Genomic DNA, 21,392 nt, shown 5'->3' with positions numbered 1-21,392 from the left:
TAAAGAATAAGAAAAACAAATAGCAGAAAGGATAGGATGCATTTGTGTAATTAATTTGCAATTATTTTCCAGTTAGTAAATTTAATCATATCGATGGCATAGAAACGGTAACTCAGCCCAAAACATATTGCAATCTAATTTCTTTCTCCGGCGGATTATCAGACTTTCTGTATTATCAAATGTCGGATAAACAAAATTTTTCCTGTATCTTATATATACACAATTTTAAATTCCAATCATACGTCGCAGTTAAAGGGGCTTAAAATGGAAAAATCTACGAAGCAATATACTTATATTACCTATTCTGCTCCTGCCACCCCTCCTATTAGTCTTGTGTCCTCATACAGTACACATTGTTCCTCCAGGTGCTAACATGCCATCCACAGTGACATCAACACCGGCCAGAGCAGCCACCTGACATCTCGCCACTATGAACGGCAGCCCGTCAGTGCGAAGAGGTGCAACGGTAACTGCAGAGGACCGTGAGACCAGTGGTGAGGCAGGGCTCTCTATGAGCTGGAGCAACGAGGGTCTCTTGTTCTGCTGGACCTCGCCTGTCCACGTATTACGTGGTTGGCCAGTCAACTGAATGTCCGCCATGTAATACTATGACCAGCCACATCTTCAGTTTTCACTGCGGGCTTCAACTGATAAAGTTGTTGTCTAGAAGACTAAGTATGATGATTATTCATGACCAGCTCACATCAAACAGTCACTTCGTTCATATGGTTGTATTATTGCTTATTAACCCACTCTTACCAATCAGAGAGGACATGTGTGCTCTAATGGTCACATTTATGGGGGTAATTTTTTCCTACTAAGGGTCGTACTACATGGCACAATATGGGCTGTGAAAACTAGCGCTGATCAACGAGGCAGCCCGCTGATCGGCGCTTGTTTGCTCTTTTCACAAGGAGCAATGCTTGGTTGTGTATGTGGACGAGCAATCGTTAATGCGATTGTTCATCCCCATAGACTTCCATCAGGTCGGAGGCAAGTCTTCCAGTTTATACAGGGAGATGTGCTGCCAACAACGATATTATTTAATCCCGCATAAACTAGTAGATCAGCCGATGAATGGGCGCTTGCTCATTCATCGGCTGATCGTTGCCCTGTTTACATGAACGTTCGTTTGCCCGATAATTGGCCCCTGTAAAAGGAGTAATAAGATGATTAGTTGCATATATTATCACATTTGTCGACTCCGTGACCTCTGGATATCTTTGGTCTATTCATTACTGGTGAATATGTGAATATATATGTATGTAGACATTGGCAGAAGGGTCATCTACGAACTCTGCACATCGGGAGTTTTATTTTTAGGAGGTTTTGTTAGTCTCCGGCTCTCCTTGGGTCAGACTTTTAGCCACAAACAAGAATTTGCCTGCATTTCTTACAAACCGTTACACTTCGAGGTCAAGTCGCATGAAGGGGTCCATAAGTGCTGAGTGGCATTTTCCCCAAAGTGCCAGGTGTCTACTTTCAGAAAATATATAGATATGGGTGCATAATATGATTATTTTTATTTTATAATTCAAGATTTTTTGTGTAAGTCAAAATTGGGAAAATTGTGCCGAAACCCCTGATAGCGAAAAGGTAAGACCTAAAGATGGCAACAGCAATCAGCGCCATACACGCGGATCATCATCTGGGCACAGCATAATGAACTTTCATTCTTCTTAAACTTTTCCTTTGCTTTCTTATTCACGATTTGTTCTGGTGGCACTTTGTACACCGTTGGCAGTCTTTTCTAGACTGAATTATCTGCTGTTTGTACTACATAGATAACATAGACCAGGGTTATAATACTACATGATATGGTGTGCGCTTTACTTATTGCGTTTCTATAACCTTTATTATTAGAGCCGCCTTTTGTGATGTTGTTTTAATAAATATAATCTGTAGCCCTTTGGGGCTGCTTTATCATGGGCCTCCAAGCTAGGGTTGTGGGAGCCTTTATCATTGGCTAGCCTCAAAAGATTGTGTGCGTTTTTATCATCTTTGGAGTGCTCGGTTAACCCCTTCCCGCTGTGGCCACTTTTGACCTTCCTGACAGAGCCACATTTTTCAAATCTGACATGTTTCACTTTATGTGGTAATAACTTTGGAATGCTTTTACTTATCCAAGCGATTCGGAGAAGGTTCTCGTGACACATTGGACTTCATATTACTGGCAAAATTTGCTCGATACATTGAGTAATTAATTGTGGAAAAACACCAAAATATAACAAAAAATTGCACAAAATTAGCATTTTTCACAATTTAAAAGTATCTGCTTGTAAGACATATAGTAATACCACACAAAATTGTTGCTAATTAACAACCCCCCATATGTCTACTTTAGATTGCCATCATTTTTTGAACATCCTTTCATTTTTCTAGGACGTTACAAGGCTTAGAACGTAAACAGCAATTTTCAAGAAAATTTCAAAAGTCTATTTTTTTAGGGACCAGTTCAGTTGTGAAGTGGTTTTGAGGGCACTATATATTAGAAACGCCCCATAAAATACCCCATTTTAAAAACTGCACCCCTCAAAGTATAAAAAACAGTATTTAGAACGTTTCTTAACCCTTTAGACGTTTCACATGAATCAAAGCAAAATGGAGGTGAAATTTACAAAGTTTCATTCTTTTTTTTTTTCCAGAAATTCATTTTTAATCTATTTTTTTCTGTACCACAGAAGGTTTTACCAGAGAAATGCAACTCAATATTTATTTCCCAGAAGCTGCAATTTTAGGAAATATCCCACATGTGGCCCTAGTGTGGTAATGGACTGAAGCACCGGCCTCAGAAGCAAAGGAGCACCTAGTGGATTTTGGGGCCTCCTTTTTATTAGAATATATTTTAGGCACCATGTCATGTTTGAAGTGCTCTTTCGGTGCCAAAACAGTTGAAATCCCCCAAAAGTGACCCCATTTAGGAATCTACACCCCTCAAGGAATTTATCTGAGGGGTGTAGTGAGTATTTTGACACAACAGGTTTTTTGCAGAAATTATTGGCAGTAGGCCATGAAAATGAAAATCTACATTCTTTTGAAAGAAAATGTAGGTTTAGCTAATTGTTTTTTATTTCCACAAGGACTAAAGGAGAAAAAGCACCGCAACATTTGTAATGCAATGTCTCCCGAGTAAAACAATACCCCACATGTGGTAATAAACGGCTGTTTGGAAACACAATAGGGCTCAGAAGCGAAGGAGTGCATTTGGATTTTGGAATGGTTTCTGGGCGCCATGTCACATACGCTGAGCCCCTGTAGTACTAGTACAGTGGAAACACCCCAGAAGTGACTCCATTTGGGAAACTACACCCCTTGAGAAATCATCTAGGGGTATAGTGAGAATTGTACCCCAAAGTTTTTGCTGAATTAATTAGAATTAAGCCATGAAAATTAAAAATGAAATTTTTTTTCCCATAAGATGTCGTTTTAGATCAACATTTTTCCATTTTCACAAGGAATAAAAAAGAAAAAGCCCCCCAACATTTGTAAAGCAATTTCTCCTGAGTATGGTAACATCCCATATGTGGTTATAAACTGCTGTTTTGACATACAGTAACGACCGCTCATCCCCATAAAAGGCCCTTAAGGCTTCGTTCAGATCTGCGTCGGGACTTCGTGGGTTCCTTCGGACCTTTCCGACAGGGGAACCCATGAACGGAATGCAAACGGAAACCGTAAGTTTCCGTTTGCATCACCATTGATTTCAATGGGGACAGATCCGGTGCAAATAGTTTCCGATGCAAATGGTTTCTGCATTTGCACTGGATCCGTCCCCATTGAAATCAATGGTGATGCTATGGTTTCCATTTGGATTCCGTTCATGGGTTCCCCTGACGGAAAGGTCAGACAGAACCCATGACTACCAGCAGTAGTACATTTTTTTGTGTTCTTATTTGTGCAACGTTACCTTATTGCTGGCACCACAGTCTTGAGACCCAATGCTTGCAGCTTCAAGAGGAGCTATAAGAGCGGAAGTGTCCACAGTAGTCGAGATGCGAGACACCTCATCCATTAAATCCTCCAGAGATGAAGGCACAGAACACCCCAAGTCCTTCAGAATCTAAGGGGAATAATGGTACAGTAAGGCCTTCACAAAATGTCTAAATAGCAGCTCTACTTATAACATGATTTAGAACCCCTTTAAGAATAGTTAGTGACATCTAGGAAAGGTGTTGTACTCTAGTAAATGTCTGAGCTATGCTATGTTCGAAGATAGTGCCCCTTGTTGGTAGAAATCCAGAGCAGCAGTCTGTGCTCCAGAGCTGTAAACTGGGACTATTCCAAGCCATTTTAGGCCCTGTTCACATCAGCGTTGCCCTTCTGTTGAGGGGTTCCGTCTGAAGTTTCTGTCAGGTTAAAGGGTTACTTACATGTACAAAAATCTAGCTATTAAGCTCACCCTTCTAAAGTTAATAATTTTTCTAATTACCTGTCCGTAGCCCAGTGATGTCGTTTTCGTGCTATTCTTGATTGAAGTCGCTGTCAGTCCCGCTTTGTTTGTAGCTCGTTGTCTAGGGATCCGGCCACCACTATTTACCTTTAGCGGTGGCCGCGCATGCGCAATGATATCCTCTCCGTCCTTCATAGAGGATGTCATTTATCTCATGAACACGCATATCGGCGCATGCGCAGTAGATGCAGGGCAGGGCACCAGTCGTGGGAAGTCTTTGGTCCGCTGAAGGTACTACATGCGCAACTGTACTTATTATGCTGAAATATTACATACAGTGGACAGTTTGAAAAACATCAGCTGTTCGGTGTATGTAATCAGAAAAAATTTCATGCTTAGATACAATTGCCAATGTGTGAAATATTATCAAGGCAAGTGTATCTAAGTATAAAAGATTATATGCTTGCATACACGACCTGTTTATTTTTTATTTTTTTGGACAATGCTAGCGGCGCCAAATAGCAGTAAGATGGAAAGTGACAGGACCGTCTAGATCAGGGATCTCAAACTCGGGCGGGTAAGTGGGCCGCATATAGAAAAAATGGAAAGTTGACGGGCCGCATTACTATCAAATTTGATACAATACAAAATTATTGTTAATCAATTATTTATTTTAACTACTATAACACTATATTGCTAAAATACTAATACTACATTACTATAATAATAGCGCTAGGTTTACAATTTGAGAGAATTCTCCATGTACTTATTTCAAAAATCCAGTTTTCCAGTTTAAGTGTTGCTAAATGCAGTCCGGCGGCTCAGTTGGCAGCGTTTGGCAGACACACATGTCAAGATTGGGCAGCCCCTTTTTAGATAGTGCCACAGTGCCCTCTTTAGATGCTGTAACAGAGTCCTCGGTCGATGCTGCCACAGTGCCCTTTGTAGATAATGCAACACACCCCTAGATAATGCCACCGTGCCCTCTGTAGATGCTGCCACAGTGCCCTCCGTAGATGCTGCCACAGTGCCCTCCGTAGATGCTGCCACAGTGCCCTCCGCAGATGCTGCCACAGTGCCCTCCGCAGATGCTGCCACAGTGCCCTCCGCAGATGCTGCCACAGTGCCCTCCGCAGATGCTGCCACAGTGCCCTCCGCAGATGCTGCCAAAGTGCCCTCCGCAAATGCTGCCACACACACCCCAAGTAGATAGCTCCATTGGGGCTCCCTCTAGGAGTGGAATCCCCAGCCAGAGCGTTGCCGACGCTTTGGATGGGGATTCCTCTACTTTTGGAGCCCCTGACGTCACTGTCCATACACAGTGACGTCAAGGGATTCTCCTGGACCTGAATGTGATATTAGGGGCAACCCCAGAGCCGGAGTCTCGGAGCAGAGCACTAGTATAGACTCTGAGCCGGAACTCTGGGGAAGCCATTAACACCAGTGTCCATATATGGACAGTGTTGTCAGGGGCTTGCCCAGAGCTGGAGACCAGAAGCAGAGCCGCTTCTAGCACTCTGCCTGGGATTCCAGCTCTGCTCCTGACATCACTGTCCATATATGGACATGGATGTCAGGGGCAACCCCAGAGCTGGAGTCTCGGGCAGAGCGCTAGTAGGCTCTTCCTGGGACTCCAGCTATGCTACTGACATCACTTGGACTCATGCTCTGGGGAAGCCCCTGACATCACTGTTGATGTATGGACAGCGATGTCAGAGGCTTCCCCAGAGTCCCAGAGCAGAGACTATACTAGCGCTCTGCCGGGACTCCAGCTATGGGGAAGCCCCAGACATCGTTGTCCATATGTATAAGCAAGCTTTTTTTTATTTAACTTCAGCTTAGAATGTCTAAAAAAAATAAATTGGACTCAACTTGGGAATAACCCTTTAACCTATCAACAGAAAGGCAAACTGAAACTTCAGCTTCCGTTTCCCTCACCATTGATCTCAATGGTGACGGAAACATTGCTAAAGGTTCCCGTTTGTCACCGTTGTGACAGGGTTCCAGCGCTATTGATACCGTCAAAATGACGGGACCCTGTCACAACGGTGACAAACGGAAACCATTAGCTAGGTTTCTGTCACCATTGAGTTCAATGGGGAGAGAAATGGAAGCCAAGGTTTCAGTTTGCCTTTCCGTTGAGGGGTTAACCTGACGGAAACCTCAGACGGAACCCCTCAGCGGAAACAAGTACACCTGTACACAAGTTTAACACAAAGATCCTTCATGTTCTTTCCTACCTCCCCTCCTTTTACATCTACATGTTATCAAACTTGTGTATTTTAGTCAAACCGTAGTGCCTTCCATGCCTAACAATTAAAACCACGGTCAAGTTACGGAAACAGCGCATCTCAATGTGCTACACGATTTCTGTAAAAAGTACGGAAACATTGTAGCTCCGCTGTTTTCGGACAACTGTTCTGCTCTGCACTAATGCTCCGTCTGGATGCGGCGGACAGCGGTCACCGCACTAGGCAGATCGGAGTCGGGGAACCCCCATGCAGGAAATGGGTGCGGGGTCCCAGAACTGGTACCCACATCTATAAGACATTTATGGCATATCCTACGGAAATGCCATAAATTATGACATTAGACGGCTACTTAATATATATCAGCTTGACATTACCTGTTCAATCTCATGACGGGCTGTAGAGAAACGCGGATTTAAGGCTAGGCATCGCTGAAATTCCTTAAGAGCCTCTTCCTTCTGTTCCATATGAAGCTGAGCCATTCCCGTTCTGTAGTATCCCTGAAGAGTACATAACAATAAGAAAGCAATAGCTGCTTAAACAGATATGGTAAAGGGGCCCCGGCCCTGATCTCGAGAGCCACAACTACACAGAGTGCAGAGTTTTCTATTGTGTCCACAGATGACGTGTATATAGAGATCGGTGTAAATTTTCCTAATTCATGGACTTGCCCCATATAAATATACCCTTTCATTGTAGTCAATGCATTTAGAGATCACACATCAGGGACCGCATTAAAGCACAATATATATTGCAATGCCTGAGCACATCGTGTGTTCTCTTTTGCAACCCCCATAAAATATTTGATATATTTGTCTGCTTTCTGTGTGCATTACTTCATTTTCTTTATTTTATTATTTTTACACACCATCTGTTTTCTTGTTGCTGTCTATAGTTCTGTCAGATCCAGCAAGTTTGTGTATTATTTGACTTCAATGGGCACCATAGAATTCTTAATTTCCTCTTAAAAGGGTTCTCCTCTTTGGACAATCCCTACTTGTTAGGAGGGTCCCTTGACAATTAGCAGATCACAATGTTTCCCCCTGCTGGGAGCTTCAGTGATCAGCTGTAATCTCTGGGGGAACTTGGCTCGATCATAGGCCTGTGTAAAAGGGTTTTAAGTGTTTAATATCCCTGCAGCGCCACCACAGGGAAAATTAAGTATTACTCATTCATATCAATGGGTTGTCTGTATAATTCAGGACAGGTCCTCCAGAGCAGGAGACGCTCTTTGTCAGCGCTTTCCTCTCTTGACAAATTCTATTAACTCATAATTCCCAGTAGGGTATATGAAAATTGGTTTTCTAAACTGGACAAGGTTACTGAACTTTCTGAATATTTTTTTGCAATCCAGCCATACATAGAAATCGACAAAGCAGTATAATGTGAACAGCACCCAGGGAATACAGTAGTGCTGCCAAAGTGACGCGCTAGCAAATCCTGTCAATTCTATAGCTGCAATTTGACCCTTTGGCAGGGAGACAACAAGACGCTGTTTGTGGTGGGCTGTGAATGGCGTCCACACTACAGACTGCTTAAAAACAGCCTAATGTCTACTGGCAGGAAAGTCTTGGGGATATTAAATTCACCATGCCGACATATATATATATATATATATATATATATATATATATATATATATATACATACATACATACATACATATATATATATATATATATATATATATATATATATATATATATACACCTTATAATTCTCTGTATACCCACAGTATGGATGATATATTATTTTGTATACACTATAGCAGTACATCATTGGCGGCAGCATGAAATCAATCCTCCTACGCCTATATAAATCATATACTGACCCCGGAGAGTGCATCACATTACAGTAAAGCGGATGTATACTCACCTCTGGGTTTTGTGGTTGCAGATCGCAGATCACCTCCGCTTCCCGTAAAGATTCTGGGAATTGCTTTAAACACAGATACACCTGGGAGCGCAGAATCCTCAAGGGAACATCCTCAGGAGCTGAAAAATACATTTTCCATATTATATTACCCACAATGTCGGATGTTTCCATAATGGAGGATAGAAGGGATGACTCTTTTACGTAAACAGCTTCTTTATCCAAGGCAAGATGTGTGTCCCTTTAATAACCACCATTACGTGAAATAATAACGCAGTTGTAGCCTAATCCTCGTAAATCTGGCCATGTACAATGCAATATTTTGGAACGACAAAGAATGAGAACGTGAGCGGTTGGCTATAAATTCCAAGAATCAAAAGTATTCTATTGCACAGATAGATTTTTCCTGCTCTAATCCGATCCTATCTTTTCTCATAGATGGCACCGCTGCCCGTGGTCACCAAGCAGTGCCCGCAGCGAAGCTTATTTGCATAAAGGGTTTCTCTTCACCCTGCCCCCCTACTCAAAAAGTTCAGAGAATAGTCAGTAGCAGTAGGTACACAAGGAACTGTGCAGTAGATTCTTCTGGCGCCACCTAGTTTAAATTTTTTGTGTTATCCTTTATTTACATAAGGCCAACATATTATGTAGCTCTATACATTAAATAGTGGGTGCAATTTACAAAGATGAACAGAAATCATATACAGAAGGAAAGGATGACCCAGCGTCATGGCTTCCATAGTGAACAGAAACCATAACGCAAATGTGAACATAGACTAAACTGCTGAACATGGACGTGCCTAAAATAGTAGATCTTGTCCACAAGGGGTTGTCTAGTAGTCAAATAATCATCGTATAAGGAAAAGTTCTACAACTTACTATTATACATTGGGGCAAATTAACGAAGACTGGCATTTCATATGCCAGTCTTGGCTTTCTACTATGCTGGAGTAAGAGGTGACAGATATATTAATATACGCATGCTGGCAGTGCGATACAATTATGGCGTAACAACCGCGGCCATGCGCCACCCATTCCCCCCATTGGGCATAAAATAAATGTATTCAAATTGAAGAGGAGAAACTAAGGACGGCACATCCACAATATTAAACAATAAACGTGAACATAAGGTTCCTTGTTAACATTTTGATCAAGTTGTATAAGCCCACTTGCCACTTCACAGCGACCTCCTTTAAGTGAGTCCCTACTCTATTGGTTGCAACACCGCATGGTGATGCCGCTGCTGCCACCACAATAAAGCACCTGCAGAGGGAGCAACTGAGAAGCCCAGAAGCACCCCTCCTTGGCTCTGGGCCACGTCCCCCACAACTGCAGCACCACAGCAACAGACACCACCACAAGTAAAAAGAAGCGCCCCCTTGTGGCTAACTGAGAGCACAAGAGCAGAAACACTTATGAGGTCAATCCAAAATTAAAATCAACTGGGTCAAAAGCACGGAGTGCTGGTACCAGAAGTGTTTCTCCACCTGTGCTCTCAGTTGGCCACTGGGGGCGCATCTTATGCCTGATTTACACGAGCGTGTGCGTTTTGCGCACGCAAAAAACGCGGCGTTTTGCGTGCGCAAAAGGCACTTAACAGCTGCGTGTGTCATCAGCGTATGATGCGCGGCTGCGTGATTTTCTCGCAGCCGCCATCATTTTGACACTCCGTTTGGATGTTTGTAAACAGAAAAGCACGTGGTGCTTTTCTGTTTACATTTAGAGTTTGACAGCTGTTGCGCGAACCACGCAGTTCGCACGGAAGTGCTTCCGTGCGACCTGCGTGGTTTTCACGCACCCATTGACTTCAATGGGTGCGTGATGCGCAAAAAACGCAGAAATATAGAACATGTCGTGAGTTTTACACCTGTTCTTCCCGGAGAACAAAAGGATCAGGTATATTGAAATCTAAGTTCTCCCGACATTAAGCTAATGTGTATTGCTACCCTCAAGGCCCTATTATAGGGGCCAATGAACGAGCAAACACTATCTTTCCACGGATCGGAGAATCGTGTCAGTTTTCATGGACCCGATTCACCCGCTAAAGTGAATGGGTCCTTTTAATGGGTTAAAAACGACCGGAGTAGCACCTCGGTTGTGTGGAACTGGCATTTGTCTAACAGTACTGATGTTGTGTATTCAAAGCTAGGAACTGCCATTAGACTTTGCTTTGACAATATCAGGCTATGCTTTAACTTTATATGGAGACGACATTGTTGACAAACTTTCTTACAAGAAAGCAAAGACTTTGTTACTGTCGCACATTCCACCTATGGTTAAGTCTTACGAGTTCACTAGCGTTCAATACTGTGAATCATAATGCTTGTATAACAAAAAAACAGCCTTGGGCTGATAAGACAACTAGCTAAAACCAGGACACCTAAAATAGAGCAAGGATGATACACACAGCGGTGATATAACCCTATGAGATGAGGGAGGCCATTCTTAAATAACAACAAACCACGTGTAAGGGGCCGTTCACATATGTCTGTTGTCCCTGTAAGTTTTCCTCCGGAGTGTTGCAGAAAAGGCAGAGGGAAACTGATGTTAGAACGGATCCCAAAGCTTTCTATGGGATCTGTTCTGGCACATGGGACAGAAGTTTGCCATTGTACGGCACCGGACCTGTGCAGGAGCCGGATCCAAGAACGTTACCTGCAGCGTTTGTGTCCTGCTCCCCGGGAGGTCCGGCGCCCTATCCTATCTTAAAGTACGGTTTTCCGGATGAACGCCGGGTGCTGCCGCATCCACCTTCCAGCAGCAGCCGCAGTGGCATACCTCCCAACGATCCCAGATTCTGGGGTACACTCCCGAATTCCTGGCGATGCCCGCTGTCCCGGGCAGCTGGTGGTATGTCCTGGTCTCAACTGTATCTGTGTCCTCAGGACGCAGATACACTTAAATCCAATGCTAAAGCAAGGAACCTTCAGCCCCCTGCTCAACCATTTACTGTCCACTACTAGAGGACTCCCTAGGCATAGCGCTACTTTAAGCGCTGAGCCCGGGGAAGCTCTTGATGTCACTGTCCATATATGGACAGTGATGTCGCGCTTTCAACTATGGAGTCCCCGGCCAGAGCAATGCAAGCTCTCTGGATGGGGACTCCTGTCTTGGAAAAGCTCTTGACGTCACTGTCCATATATAGACAGTGACTTCAGTGGCTCCTGCAGGAGTGGATTTCCCGGCCAGAGCGTTACCGATGCTCTGGCCAGGGATTCTGGCATCCCAAAGCCCCTAACATCCCTATCCATATATGGACAGTTACGTCAGGGGCTCGCTCTGACCGGGGATTCGGCTCCTAGAGGGAGCCCTTGACGTCACTGTGCATGTATGGACAGTGATGTCAAGGGCTCCTCCTGGAGTGGAATCCCCAGGCACAGCATGGCTGATACTCTTGCTCGGGATTCCACGCCTAGTAGGAGCCCCAATGGCTCCAAGTTAGGGCTAGTGTTTGGTGCCTTTACAGGTTGCATTCACAGCTCTGCTCCCTCTCCCACGATAACCAAACTAATCTTATCGGAGAGGTTTTTGCCCCTTTGTTTTAGTGATTGGTGAGAGTACCAGCACCTGGACCCCAAAAAGAAAACTTCTGACATGCCAGGATCATGTAAGAAGTTTTGTCAAATGACAAGTATACAATATGTATCTAATCTATCATGTATCCAATCTATCACAAACTATGCACCACTCTGATAAAATTGGCACATATTCAGACTACCTTTTTGGTGGATTATTGTGGTGAAAATTGATGACAACCGAGGCGTCGTTCACACCAGTGTCGGGTTCCATTTGGGGTTTCCGTTCATCCTTTCCGTCAGAGTAAAACGAAAACTTTACGGAATGGAAACAATTGAAACCATTTGCAACAGAAGCATTACCACTGAAATCAATGGAAATGCAAACGGAAGCTATGGATTCGTTTGGCTTTCCGTTCATGTGTTCCTCTGACATAATGGATAAACGGAAACCCCAAACGGAACCCAATGCTGATGTGAACGAAGCCGAATGACAACTGATGGTTTTGTAGTAAAAAATTGTGAAAAAGCCCGATGGCAACTGATACATCTTTTCACCAATTTTTGCATCAGTTGTAATCACTTGAGACAAAAAAAACTGATGCGGATGCAACTGATATGTGAAACTTTTTGAAGCACAATATATATAAATATATATATATATATATATACATACATACACAGAAAACCTGCATATGTGCTTTTTTTTTATAATAACTGCTCTAGAATCTTTTTTACGACATTCACCAAAAATAAAAAGTTATTTTCTGTCAAGTTGTCAAATTCTATTCATCAATGACAGGGTGACAACCAATATGTAGATCTCACCAGTTCCCCATAGAGGTCTTCTGCGTGCTTTTCCAGACTGCCCAATAGGGAACCTGTCTAGTTAAACATTGATAAGGAGGAATGGTGTATAACTAGGCCAATTTGTCATTTAGGAGAGTAAAAAACCTGCGTGACCACCTCGAAGGGAATCCATTATCCGAGAAGAAAAAAAATAGGCAAGAAACAGCTGAAGAGAAATGTTAAATCTTTGACAGAAAAAAAACATCTGTGACAGAAAAATGCACCCAAGGGTGATCTTCTGACAGCTTGCATCGATAAGCCAAAAGCAGTGAAGTCTATTAGCTTCGAGCGCTCAGATTCCTATTACTCAACATGAGACCGTTGGCCGATCCCGGTGATATAAGCGGGTTCAGCCAACTTTTGTCTCACGTCTATGGCCAGCTTTAGGGTGGCGTCAAACGCATTTTTAGAAAAAACGCCACGCTGCGGACAGATGTTAGCTTGAAGTCAATAAGGAAATAACTAGGGTTGCACGATGCACCGAAATATCGATACTATTTCGATGCTGTGCACCTTCAAAGGGTTCAATACTGTGAATTTCTGTATTTTGATATTAAAGCACAGCTTAGTATTGTAATACATAAATTTAGCGACTAGCAAGATGTGATGCGGCCAGCTCCGGCCCTGAAGACAGAACATTTCACGCGCACTGCACAGCACCCAAATGTTCTCGGTCTTCAGTGCTTGCCGCTCATTAGTGCAGCGCCGGCCGCAACACATCATGCTGATCGTGTGGGCACAACAAGTATGCCCGCGTGATCAGGACTGCGGCAAAGGCTGTAATACACCGCCGCAGCTCCACTCGAAAGCCGGAAATCAGAGAAACCTGTGATCTCCGCCGTTATCCTGCGATCAAAGCTGACTGCGGCATTCAAAGGGAAAATGAGAAGGGAGGGAGCCCCCTTTGATCGTGTCACAGGGAATGACTGACACGATCGAGGGACATACCATATATGGGCAGAATGACAGCCCAGGGTCCAATGGAGGACCCAGGGCTATCTGACCATATTTTCTGGTCAGTACACAGACTAATGTACAAGCATATAGATATATGCCAGTACATTAAAGTTAAAAAATAAAAATGTTAAATTAATTTTAAAAAAAAGTAAACAATCTGGAAAAAAAAAAAAAAAACACAAATGGTAATTTATTTACATTAAACATTATAAAAATAAGTCCCAATACATAAAATAATATAAACATATTTGATATAGTTGGGACCGTAATAACCTGCACAACTAATTTATAGCATCATTTATGCCGATCGGTGTATGCTGTAAAATAAAAACCTGCTTTTTTTCTGCTTTTTTGGCAAAACAAAAATTTATGAAGGTGCCGTTTTTTGGTACATTTACATTATCGTTAAATACATATAAAATACAACTCGTCCAGAAAAAAACAAAAGTCTCATACAGCATCGTCGAGCAAAAAATAAACGTCTGTCCTCAAGTATCGTTTTGGTATCGATAATCGCAATACTACAAGGTATCTGTAGCGAAGTCCAAATTTCTGTATGGTGACAACCCTACTGCAAACTTGACTTTTTTTTAGACAGCTTTTTTTTTTGTCTTGCCTTTTTTTGTGTTAGATGTGTTTTTTCAAAATCACAGTGGCGTTTTTTTGCAAGCATTCCAGGACATATAACCCCGAAGGGTATGTTCACACACAAACGTAATATACGTCTGAAATTACGGTGCTGTTTTCAGGCGAAAACAGCTCCTGCATTTCAGACGTAATTGCTCGTACTCGCGTTTTTCGCGACGTCCATTACGGACGCAATTGGAGCTGTTTTTCAATGGAGCCAATGAAAAACGGTTCCAATTACGTCCCAAGAAGTGACGTGCACTTCTTTGAGGCGGCCGTCTGCACAGAACATCGTAACCCCATTGATTTCAATGGGCAGATGTTTGCCGGCGGTTTGGAGCCGTATTTTCGGACGTAATTCGAGGCGTAAAACGTCCGAATGACGTCCGTAAATAGGGCGTGTGAACATACCCTTAACGATGAGTGACGGATATATCAGTCACAAGAAGGGGCTAGTTCCCGCATTGTGACAGATATATCCTTCACTTTGATCTCATGGGTACTGCAACTGTACCCACGAAATCAGCAACAGGAGCTCAGCAGTTATACACCAGGCCGGCTGCCGCAACTGCCGAGATTGAAGAGTACTCCGATTGCAACAGTTTAACACCTTAGATGCCTCTGTCAATAGCGACTGCAGCGATCGCTGGGCGCCAATGGGTTTCCAAGGCTGCCGCGGACCTAACAAAGGCCCCAAGGTCTGCCATCAGCCAGGGGCATGGCCTAATAGATCAGTTTTACGCTGATAGGCAATAATGATTTGTATACTAAGTTTACCAAAGCATTAAATCTGCGATCATAAGTGAAGACCCCTAGTAGGACTAAAAAAAAAAAAGAAAAAAAGGGGATTGCAATAAATAAAGACACTTTTAAAAAATAAATAAAAACACAAATATATATTTGGTATTACTGCAATTGTAACGACACAGACTATGAAGTTAACACATTAATTAAACCGCCGGGTGAACGGCGTCCAAAAAAAACAACGGCAAAATTACTTTGTCCATTCCCCCCACAAAAAATAAAAGTTAATCAATAAGACCCATGTTCCCCGAAATAGTACCAATGAAAAGTACACATTGTCCCGCAAAAAAAGAAGCCCACATATGGCTACAATCGACGGAGAATAAAAACAAAAAAGCGGCTCTTGGAATGCGGCGATGCAAAAACAAGTAATTTTAAAAAAAATGTAAAAGGGTTTTTATTGTGCAAACGTAGGAAAACATAAAACCTTTACATATTTGGCATTCCCGTAATCGAGCCGACCCACAGAATAAAAGGTAACATGTTATTTACGGCGTCAATTTAGAACGCGAAAAACAATGTTGGAATAGCTGTTTATTTTCAATTCCCTCCTAAAATAAAAGGTAATAAAAGTTAATCAATAGATTTTGAAGAATACAACTCGTCCTACAAAAAAAAAAAAGCCTTTATACAGCTATGTCGACTGAAGAATAAAAACAGTTATGACTCTTGGAATGCAACAGTCAAAAAAACTAAAATAATTATTGGTCATTAAGGGGTTAAATAGATTCTTTCTGGCCTTAAACTCAAATACTAGATCTGACTATTCATTAAAAAAAAAACAAAAAAAAAAAAACAACATTCTATGATTTTTGGACTTGCTTTCCCTTCAGCACTACAAAGATCCCACCAATAAATGGCACGCAGACCACTATGGGCGACGTTGCGATCCTCGGGTGCTAGGAGCTGCGCTGGACACATATTTACATTATGGAATGAACCCCAATTGGTCATCCGTCAATAAGTCCTAAAAGGCATTTCAAAATGTGTTGTTAAAAACAAAAAAACCCTTTTAAGATGTTCCACCTACTACAAAGGGTAACAGATTCCAGATACAGAATTTCCTTCAGGCCAGTTATATCCTTGTTATAGCCCCTGATTTTCAGCCGTTTTTTAAGCAATTTGCGCTTTTTGCCGTTTTTTACAGCCGTTTTTGGAGCTGTTTTTCTATTGCGTCAATGAAAAACGGCTTCAAAAACGGCTCAAGAACTGACAGGCACTTCTTTTTACGAGGCGTTTTTTTACACGTCCATTTTTAAAAACGACCGCGCAAAAAACACCCCGTGGGAACGGAACGCCGTTTTTCCAATTGTAATCAATGGGCAGATGTTTGGAGGTGTTCAGCCCATGCAATTTTTAGCCGTTTTTTGGGGCGTTTACAGCCAGAAAAATGCCTGAAAATAGGCCGTGTGAACATACCCTTAGGATATGTTCACACGCTGAGTTTTCAGTTGTATTTCGGGGCGTAAAAGCCTCGAAATACGCCTTGAAAAACGCTAACGGGACTTTTTTAAGCCGCGGTTTTAATAAAACAGTGTGTAAAAAGACGCCCTGTAAAAAGGAGCATGTCACTTCTTCAGACATTTTTGGAGCGGTTTTTCATTGTGTCAATGGAAAAACAGCTCCAACAACGTCTCCAAAAAACGCCTCAAAAAACTTTTTCAGATAGAAAAACAGCTGAAAATTAAGAGGATGTTTTCCCTTGAAAACAGCTCCGTTATTTTCAGCCGTTTTTAATTGTGCGTGTGACCATATCCTTTAGGCCTCATTTACACGAGCGTAATATACGCGCGTGCGACGCGCGTGCTTTTCACGCGTGTCGTACGCACCTATATTACTCTATGGGGCAGTGCAGATGATGCGTGAATTTTGCGCAGCGCGAGTGCGTTGCGTAAAACTCACAACATGTTCTATAATCGTGCGTTTTTCGCGCATCACGCACCCATTGAAGTCAATGGGTGCGTGAAAACCACGAAGGTCGCACGGAAGCACTTCGGTGCGAACTGCGTGATTCGCGCAAGAGCTGTCAAACTGAATGTGCTTTTCTGTTTACAAACATCCGAACGGAGTGTCTTAGACATGAGCGAAGCGAACTATACCGGGTTCGGCCGAACTCGTTTTGACTGAACCCGGCAGGAGACAGTCACTGTGCAGGGTGCTGAAAGAGTTAAACTGGATCAGCACCCTGGACAGTGACTTCCGATTCCAATATACGTGAACGTGTCAAAAAAAAAAAAGTTCTGACTTACCGATAACTCCCGGCTTCTTCCTCCAGTCTGACCTCCCGGGATGACAATTCAGTCCAAGTGACAGCTGCCGCCAATCACAAGCCAAGCACAGGCTGCTGCGGTCACATGGACTGCCGCGTCATCCAGGGAGGTGGGGCCAGATGTCAAGAGAGGCGCGTCACCAAGGACGTGTCACCAAGGCAACGGCCGGGAAGTTCTCGGTAAGTACGAACCTCTTTTTTTTAAACAGGTTACTCGATATGGTGATCGGAATGCACTGTCGAGGGTGCTGAAAGAGTTACTGCCGATCAGTTAACTCTTTCAGCACCATGGACAGTGACTGACGTCGACTAGCCTCATCTCTATGATGGCGGCTGCGCGAAAATCACGCAGCCACGCATCATACACGGATGACACACGGAGCTGTCAAGTGCCTTTTGCGCACGCAAAACGCTGCGTTTTTTGCGCGCGCAAAACGCACACGCTCGTGTAAATGAGGCCTAAACCGGACAAAAAACATTAGATTTTATCAGTAAATCCAGTCGATAAGGCGCACCAGGTTGTCTGGCGGCTGCTGATTCTGCCGATTGCCATCCCCACAAGATAAGTGGTGCCATCATTATAAAGTGGTAACTGCCAGGAACAACAACCAGCAATTATCTAATGCATAGGACGGGATTTGTTCTAGTAGTTAGACTTTCAGAGGTCAACGGAGATTAAATTAAAGGGGTTGTCTACTTTAGATTACCCCATGTCATATATTAGGTAATATTGAGCTAACAGGGCAGATCACCCTATCGGGAAACTCCTTTGCTCTACTAAAGTCTCATTTAGCTCCTCATGCACGGGGCACAGAATAATTCATCTCTTATTTTTTGTGCTGTTGTGTTGCAAGCCGGGGTTAGGAGTTCAAATCCAACCGGGGAAATCAGCGTGGAGTTTGCATGCTCTCCCATTTTCGTGTGAGTTTTAGGCTATGTTCACACTGAGTATTTTGCAGGCAGAATTTCTGCCTCAAAATTCCGTTTGGAAGTTTGAGGCAGATTTTCCTCTCCCTGCACGCCGATTTTCGCTGCATTTTTCGCCCGCGGCCATTGGGAGCTGCGGGCATAAAACGCCGCAAAATACGCTTTCTCTGCCTCCCATTGAAGTCAATGGGAGGTCAGAGGCGGAAACCCCCGAAGATAGGGCATGTCGCCCCCGCCTCCCATTGAAATCGACGGGAGGCATTTTCGGGCAGTTTATGACGAGCTTTTTGCCGCAGTTTCCGCGTCAAAAAACTCATCAAAATACTCCGTGTGAACATACCCTTAAGCTGGTTTCATAACATGCTATGAGTGCAGAGCCACATTTGATTTACATTGGTAAAAATAAAGTACATGTAAAATTTAGTCATATGTTTTCATCATGTTTTTCCCCTTTTTAGCTACCTGGAGAATGTCAGCATGCTGCTGCTGACAGATCTGTAAGGGTATATTCGCACAAGGCAGTGTTTTTTCTGCGACTGACGAATACATCTAAATGAAATGTGCAGATATCCATGCACCTGCTTCAGAAACAACCCCATTCACATGCATGGAACTAATTTTCAGTTGCAGAAATGTCTGCAACAAATCTGCCGCGTGTAAACAATCCCTTACGTGATTCTAAGGTCTTCGCACGAGCATGTCCCGATTTGCGTCCACAAAATACCGGCCGTTTTTCATGCATATGACGGTCTTTGTTACGTCCTTGTGTCATCTGTTTTTCTCATCCGTTTTTCTCTTCTGCTTGCACGAACTGGTTTTACTTTTATTTTTTTCTCTGCATGTCTATAGCAACTGATGCGTGAAAAACGGACAGCACACAGGTTTCGTCCGTATGCTGTCCGTTTTTTTAACGCACCCATAGACTTAAACGGGTGAGTCTACTCTGCAAAAACAGACCAGAATAGGAAATGCGGTGAGTTTCACACGACGGACGCGCTCTGTGAAAAGACACGGATGCGTGAATAGCCCCATTGAATTGCATGGGTCAGTGTGCTGTCCGTTATTTAAACGGATAGCGCACGGACGAGAAATACATTAGCGGGAATAAAGCCTAATTAGTACTTTGAGTGCATGTGACTAATTGGCTCCACCCCCGCAGTCCCTTCCTCGCCGCTCTTTGTCTATGCACTACGACCACATGACATATCGCCATTACGTAAGAATGTACACAGAAAGTGGCGGGCGACCAAGCGGACCAGCGTGGAAACGGTGGCAAAGTAATAAAGTGAGCATATTGTAAACCTTATTATTTTACGGTTGTGAGCCTAATAAACTCTAACAAGATCTGTGGACAGCAGCGGGTCTACTTGCTGATGGTTTCCAGATAGCAACACTTTTGTAAACAGATTGTTACAGATGCGGACTATGTAGCCAATTTTAATTTATACAGCGTCAGTAATTGATCTATTACTACAGGGTAACCGTAAGGTTACATCATGACCAACCGGAGTACATGGCATCACATAATGTACCACGTGCAGACAGGATGCCTACTTAGGGCTTGCTACCACAAGGTGGCATCTGTGCCACACTGCTGGGCGTGCATCTATCTCCAACGTGACCAGAAATGGCAACTTTATAAGGAAGTCATCAGTCGGTCAACGTTGCAATGGATCGGCGAATTGCAAAGTTGCCACAGGTTCAGGTTAACCCACCATTGTATAGGGTCAGATAAGGGCACAATGCCACGCAGGTTACAATGTTAAATCTGCCAGGCGGGCATCACTCCACCAATGATAATAATCAGAATAATCAGGGCATACACCTCTACGAGGCGTCTTTTAACCCTTCCATGGTCCTTACCCATTACTATTCCTTTGCAGGCGATCTTCCCAGCCTCCTCATACTGCTGAATGGAGATCAAGTCCTCCAGGTCCCTTGTAATCCTCCTCACTTTGGTTTCCATATTCAGGCACTTGTCCAGCAAGTCGGACAGGAGGGTGTTGCACCTGAGCTCCTGGGCACCTCTGCCCTTCAGCCTTTGTTTGCAGATCTGGCATCTGTTGACAGCTTGCAGGCATTTCTTACAGAAAGTGTGCCCACAGGCCAAAGTCACAGGGTCCCAGAGGGTCTGCTGGCAGGATGGGCAATTAAAAAGCTCCATGATGCTGTGCGGTCTCCAACACCCCTGTCCCTTTAAAAGTCTAGATCCTCAGCTGGCATCCTTGTTCACCAGCTAGTCAGTGGCATTTCTCTGTCCTGGCATGCAGAAGAAAAAACAGCTGATTGCCAACCAGATGTGGGAAGGATAAAGTCACGGTGTGCAATGCAAACTGGCAGCTAGAATAAGGATGATACATAGGAAACCCAACCAATGCCCCTGCCCAATGCCCCACAGGGCACCGGAGAAATAACGAGATTCCGCACACAAAGCGCAGCGACCTGATATAACATGTGCGGCCGCATTACATAAAGTCTACGGTCACATGACGCGCCACGGCGCCCTCCTATTGGCTGCGGCGGGGACTCCCTGCCCTTGTTGTGAAACAGCCAGGAGTCTGTGTTTCATAATGGTCACATAACCGGGAGGAGGAGGGGGGACGAGGGCTCCCTGTCTGCCTCCTACACGGTGACATGAGGGACAATAACACGCATATCGTGATAGCGACGATACTGGGGTCACACAGCAGCTCCCACTGTATTTACTATGACTGGCATTTTATAGGGCGATTTTCATGCTATGCCCACCTTGAAGGAAAATATCTCCATTAAATATGTCTTTACAGTTTCATATTGTATTTTGTCAGTTCTGAGTTATATCTGTTACTAGGAAAGCAGGGTGACAACCAATATGGCCGCCATTAGGCTTCCGTCGTGCACACTTTGGCCCGGTTCACACGTAGCGTAAATACTGGGGATTTTCCGCAACGGTT

General features: G+C 43.6%; 1 protein-coding gene across 3 annotated transcripts in view; it reads right to left on the bottom strand.

Moving 5' to 3' along the window:
• LOC142748831 (LON peptidase N-terminal domain and RING finger protein 1-like) overlaps positions 1–20,932 on the bottom strand; it is a 52,379-nt gene extending 31,447 nt beyond the window's left edge. For all 3 annotated transcript variants that reach the window (XM_075856118.1, XM_075856119.1, XM_075856120.1), the window contains exons 1-4: positions 20,323–20,932; positions 8,515–8,633; positions 7,017–7,139; positions 3,908–4,060 (exon numbers count right to left, since the gene is read on the bottom strand). In XM_075856118.1, the coding sequence (XP_075712233.1) occupies positions 3,908–4,060; positions 7,017–7,139; positions 8,515–8,633; positions 20,323–20,623 (696 nt within the window). In that variant the 5' untranslated portion in view covers positions 20,624–20,932. The remainder of the gene's footprint in view (positions 1–3,907; positions 4,061–7,016; positions 7,140–8,514; positions 8,634–20,322) is intronic.
• Positions 20,933–21,392: the final 460 nt, after the last annotated feature.

The sequence above is a fragment of the Rhinoderma darwinii genome, chromosome 3 (genome assembly GCF_050947455.1).
Source record: "Rhinoderma darwinii isolate aRhiDar2 chromosome 3, aRhiDar2.hap1, whole genome shotgun sequence".
In the NCBI taxonomy this organism is placed as follows: domain Eukaryota; kingdom Metazoa; phylum Chordata; class Amphibia; order Anura; family Rhinodermatidae; genus Rhinoderma; species Rhinoderma darwinii.
This window is presented reverse-complemented; position numbering and strand designations above follow the sequence as displayed.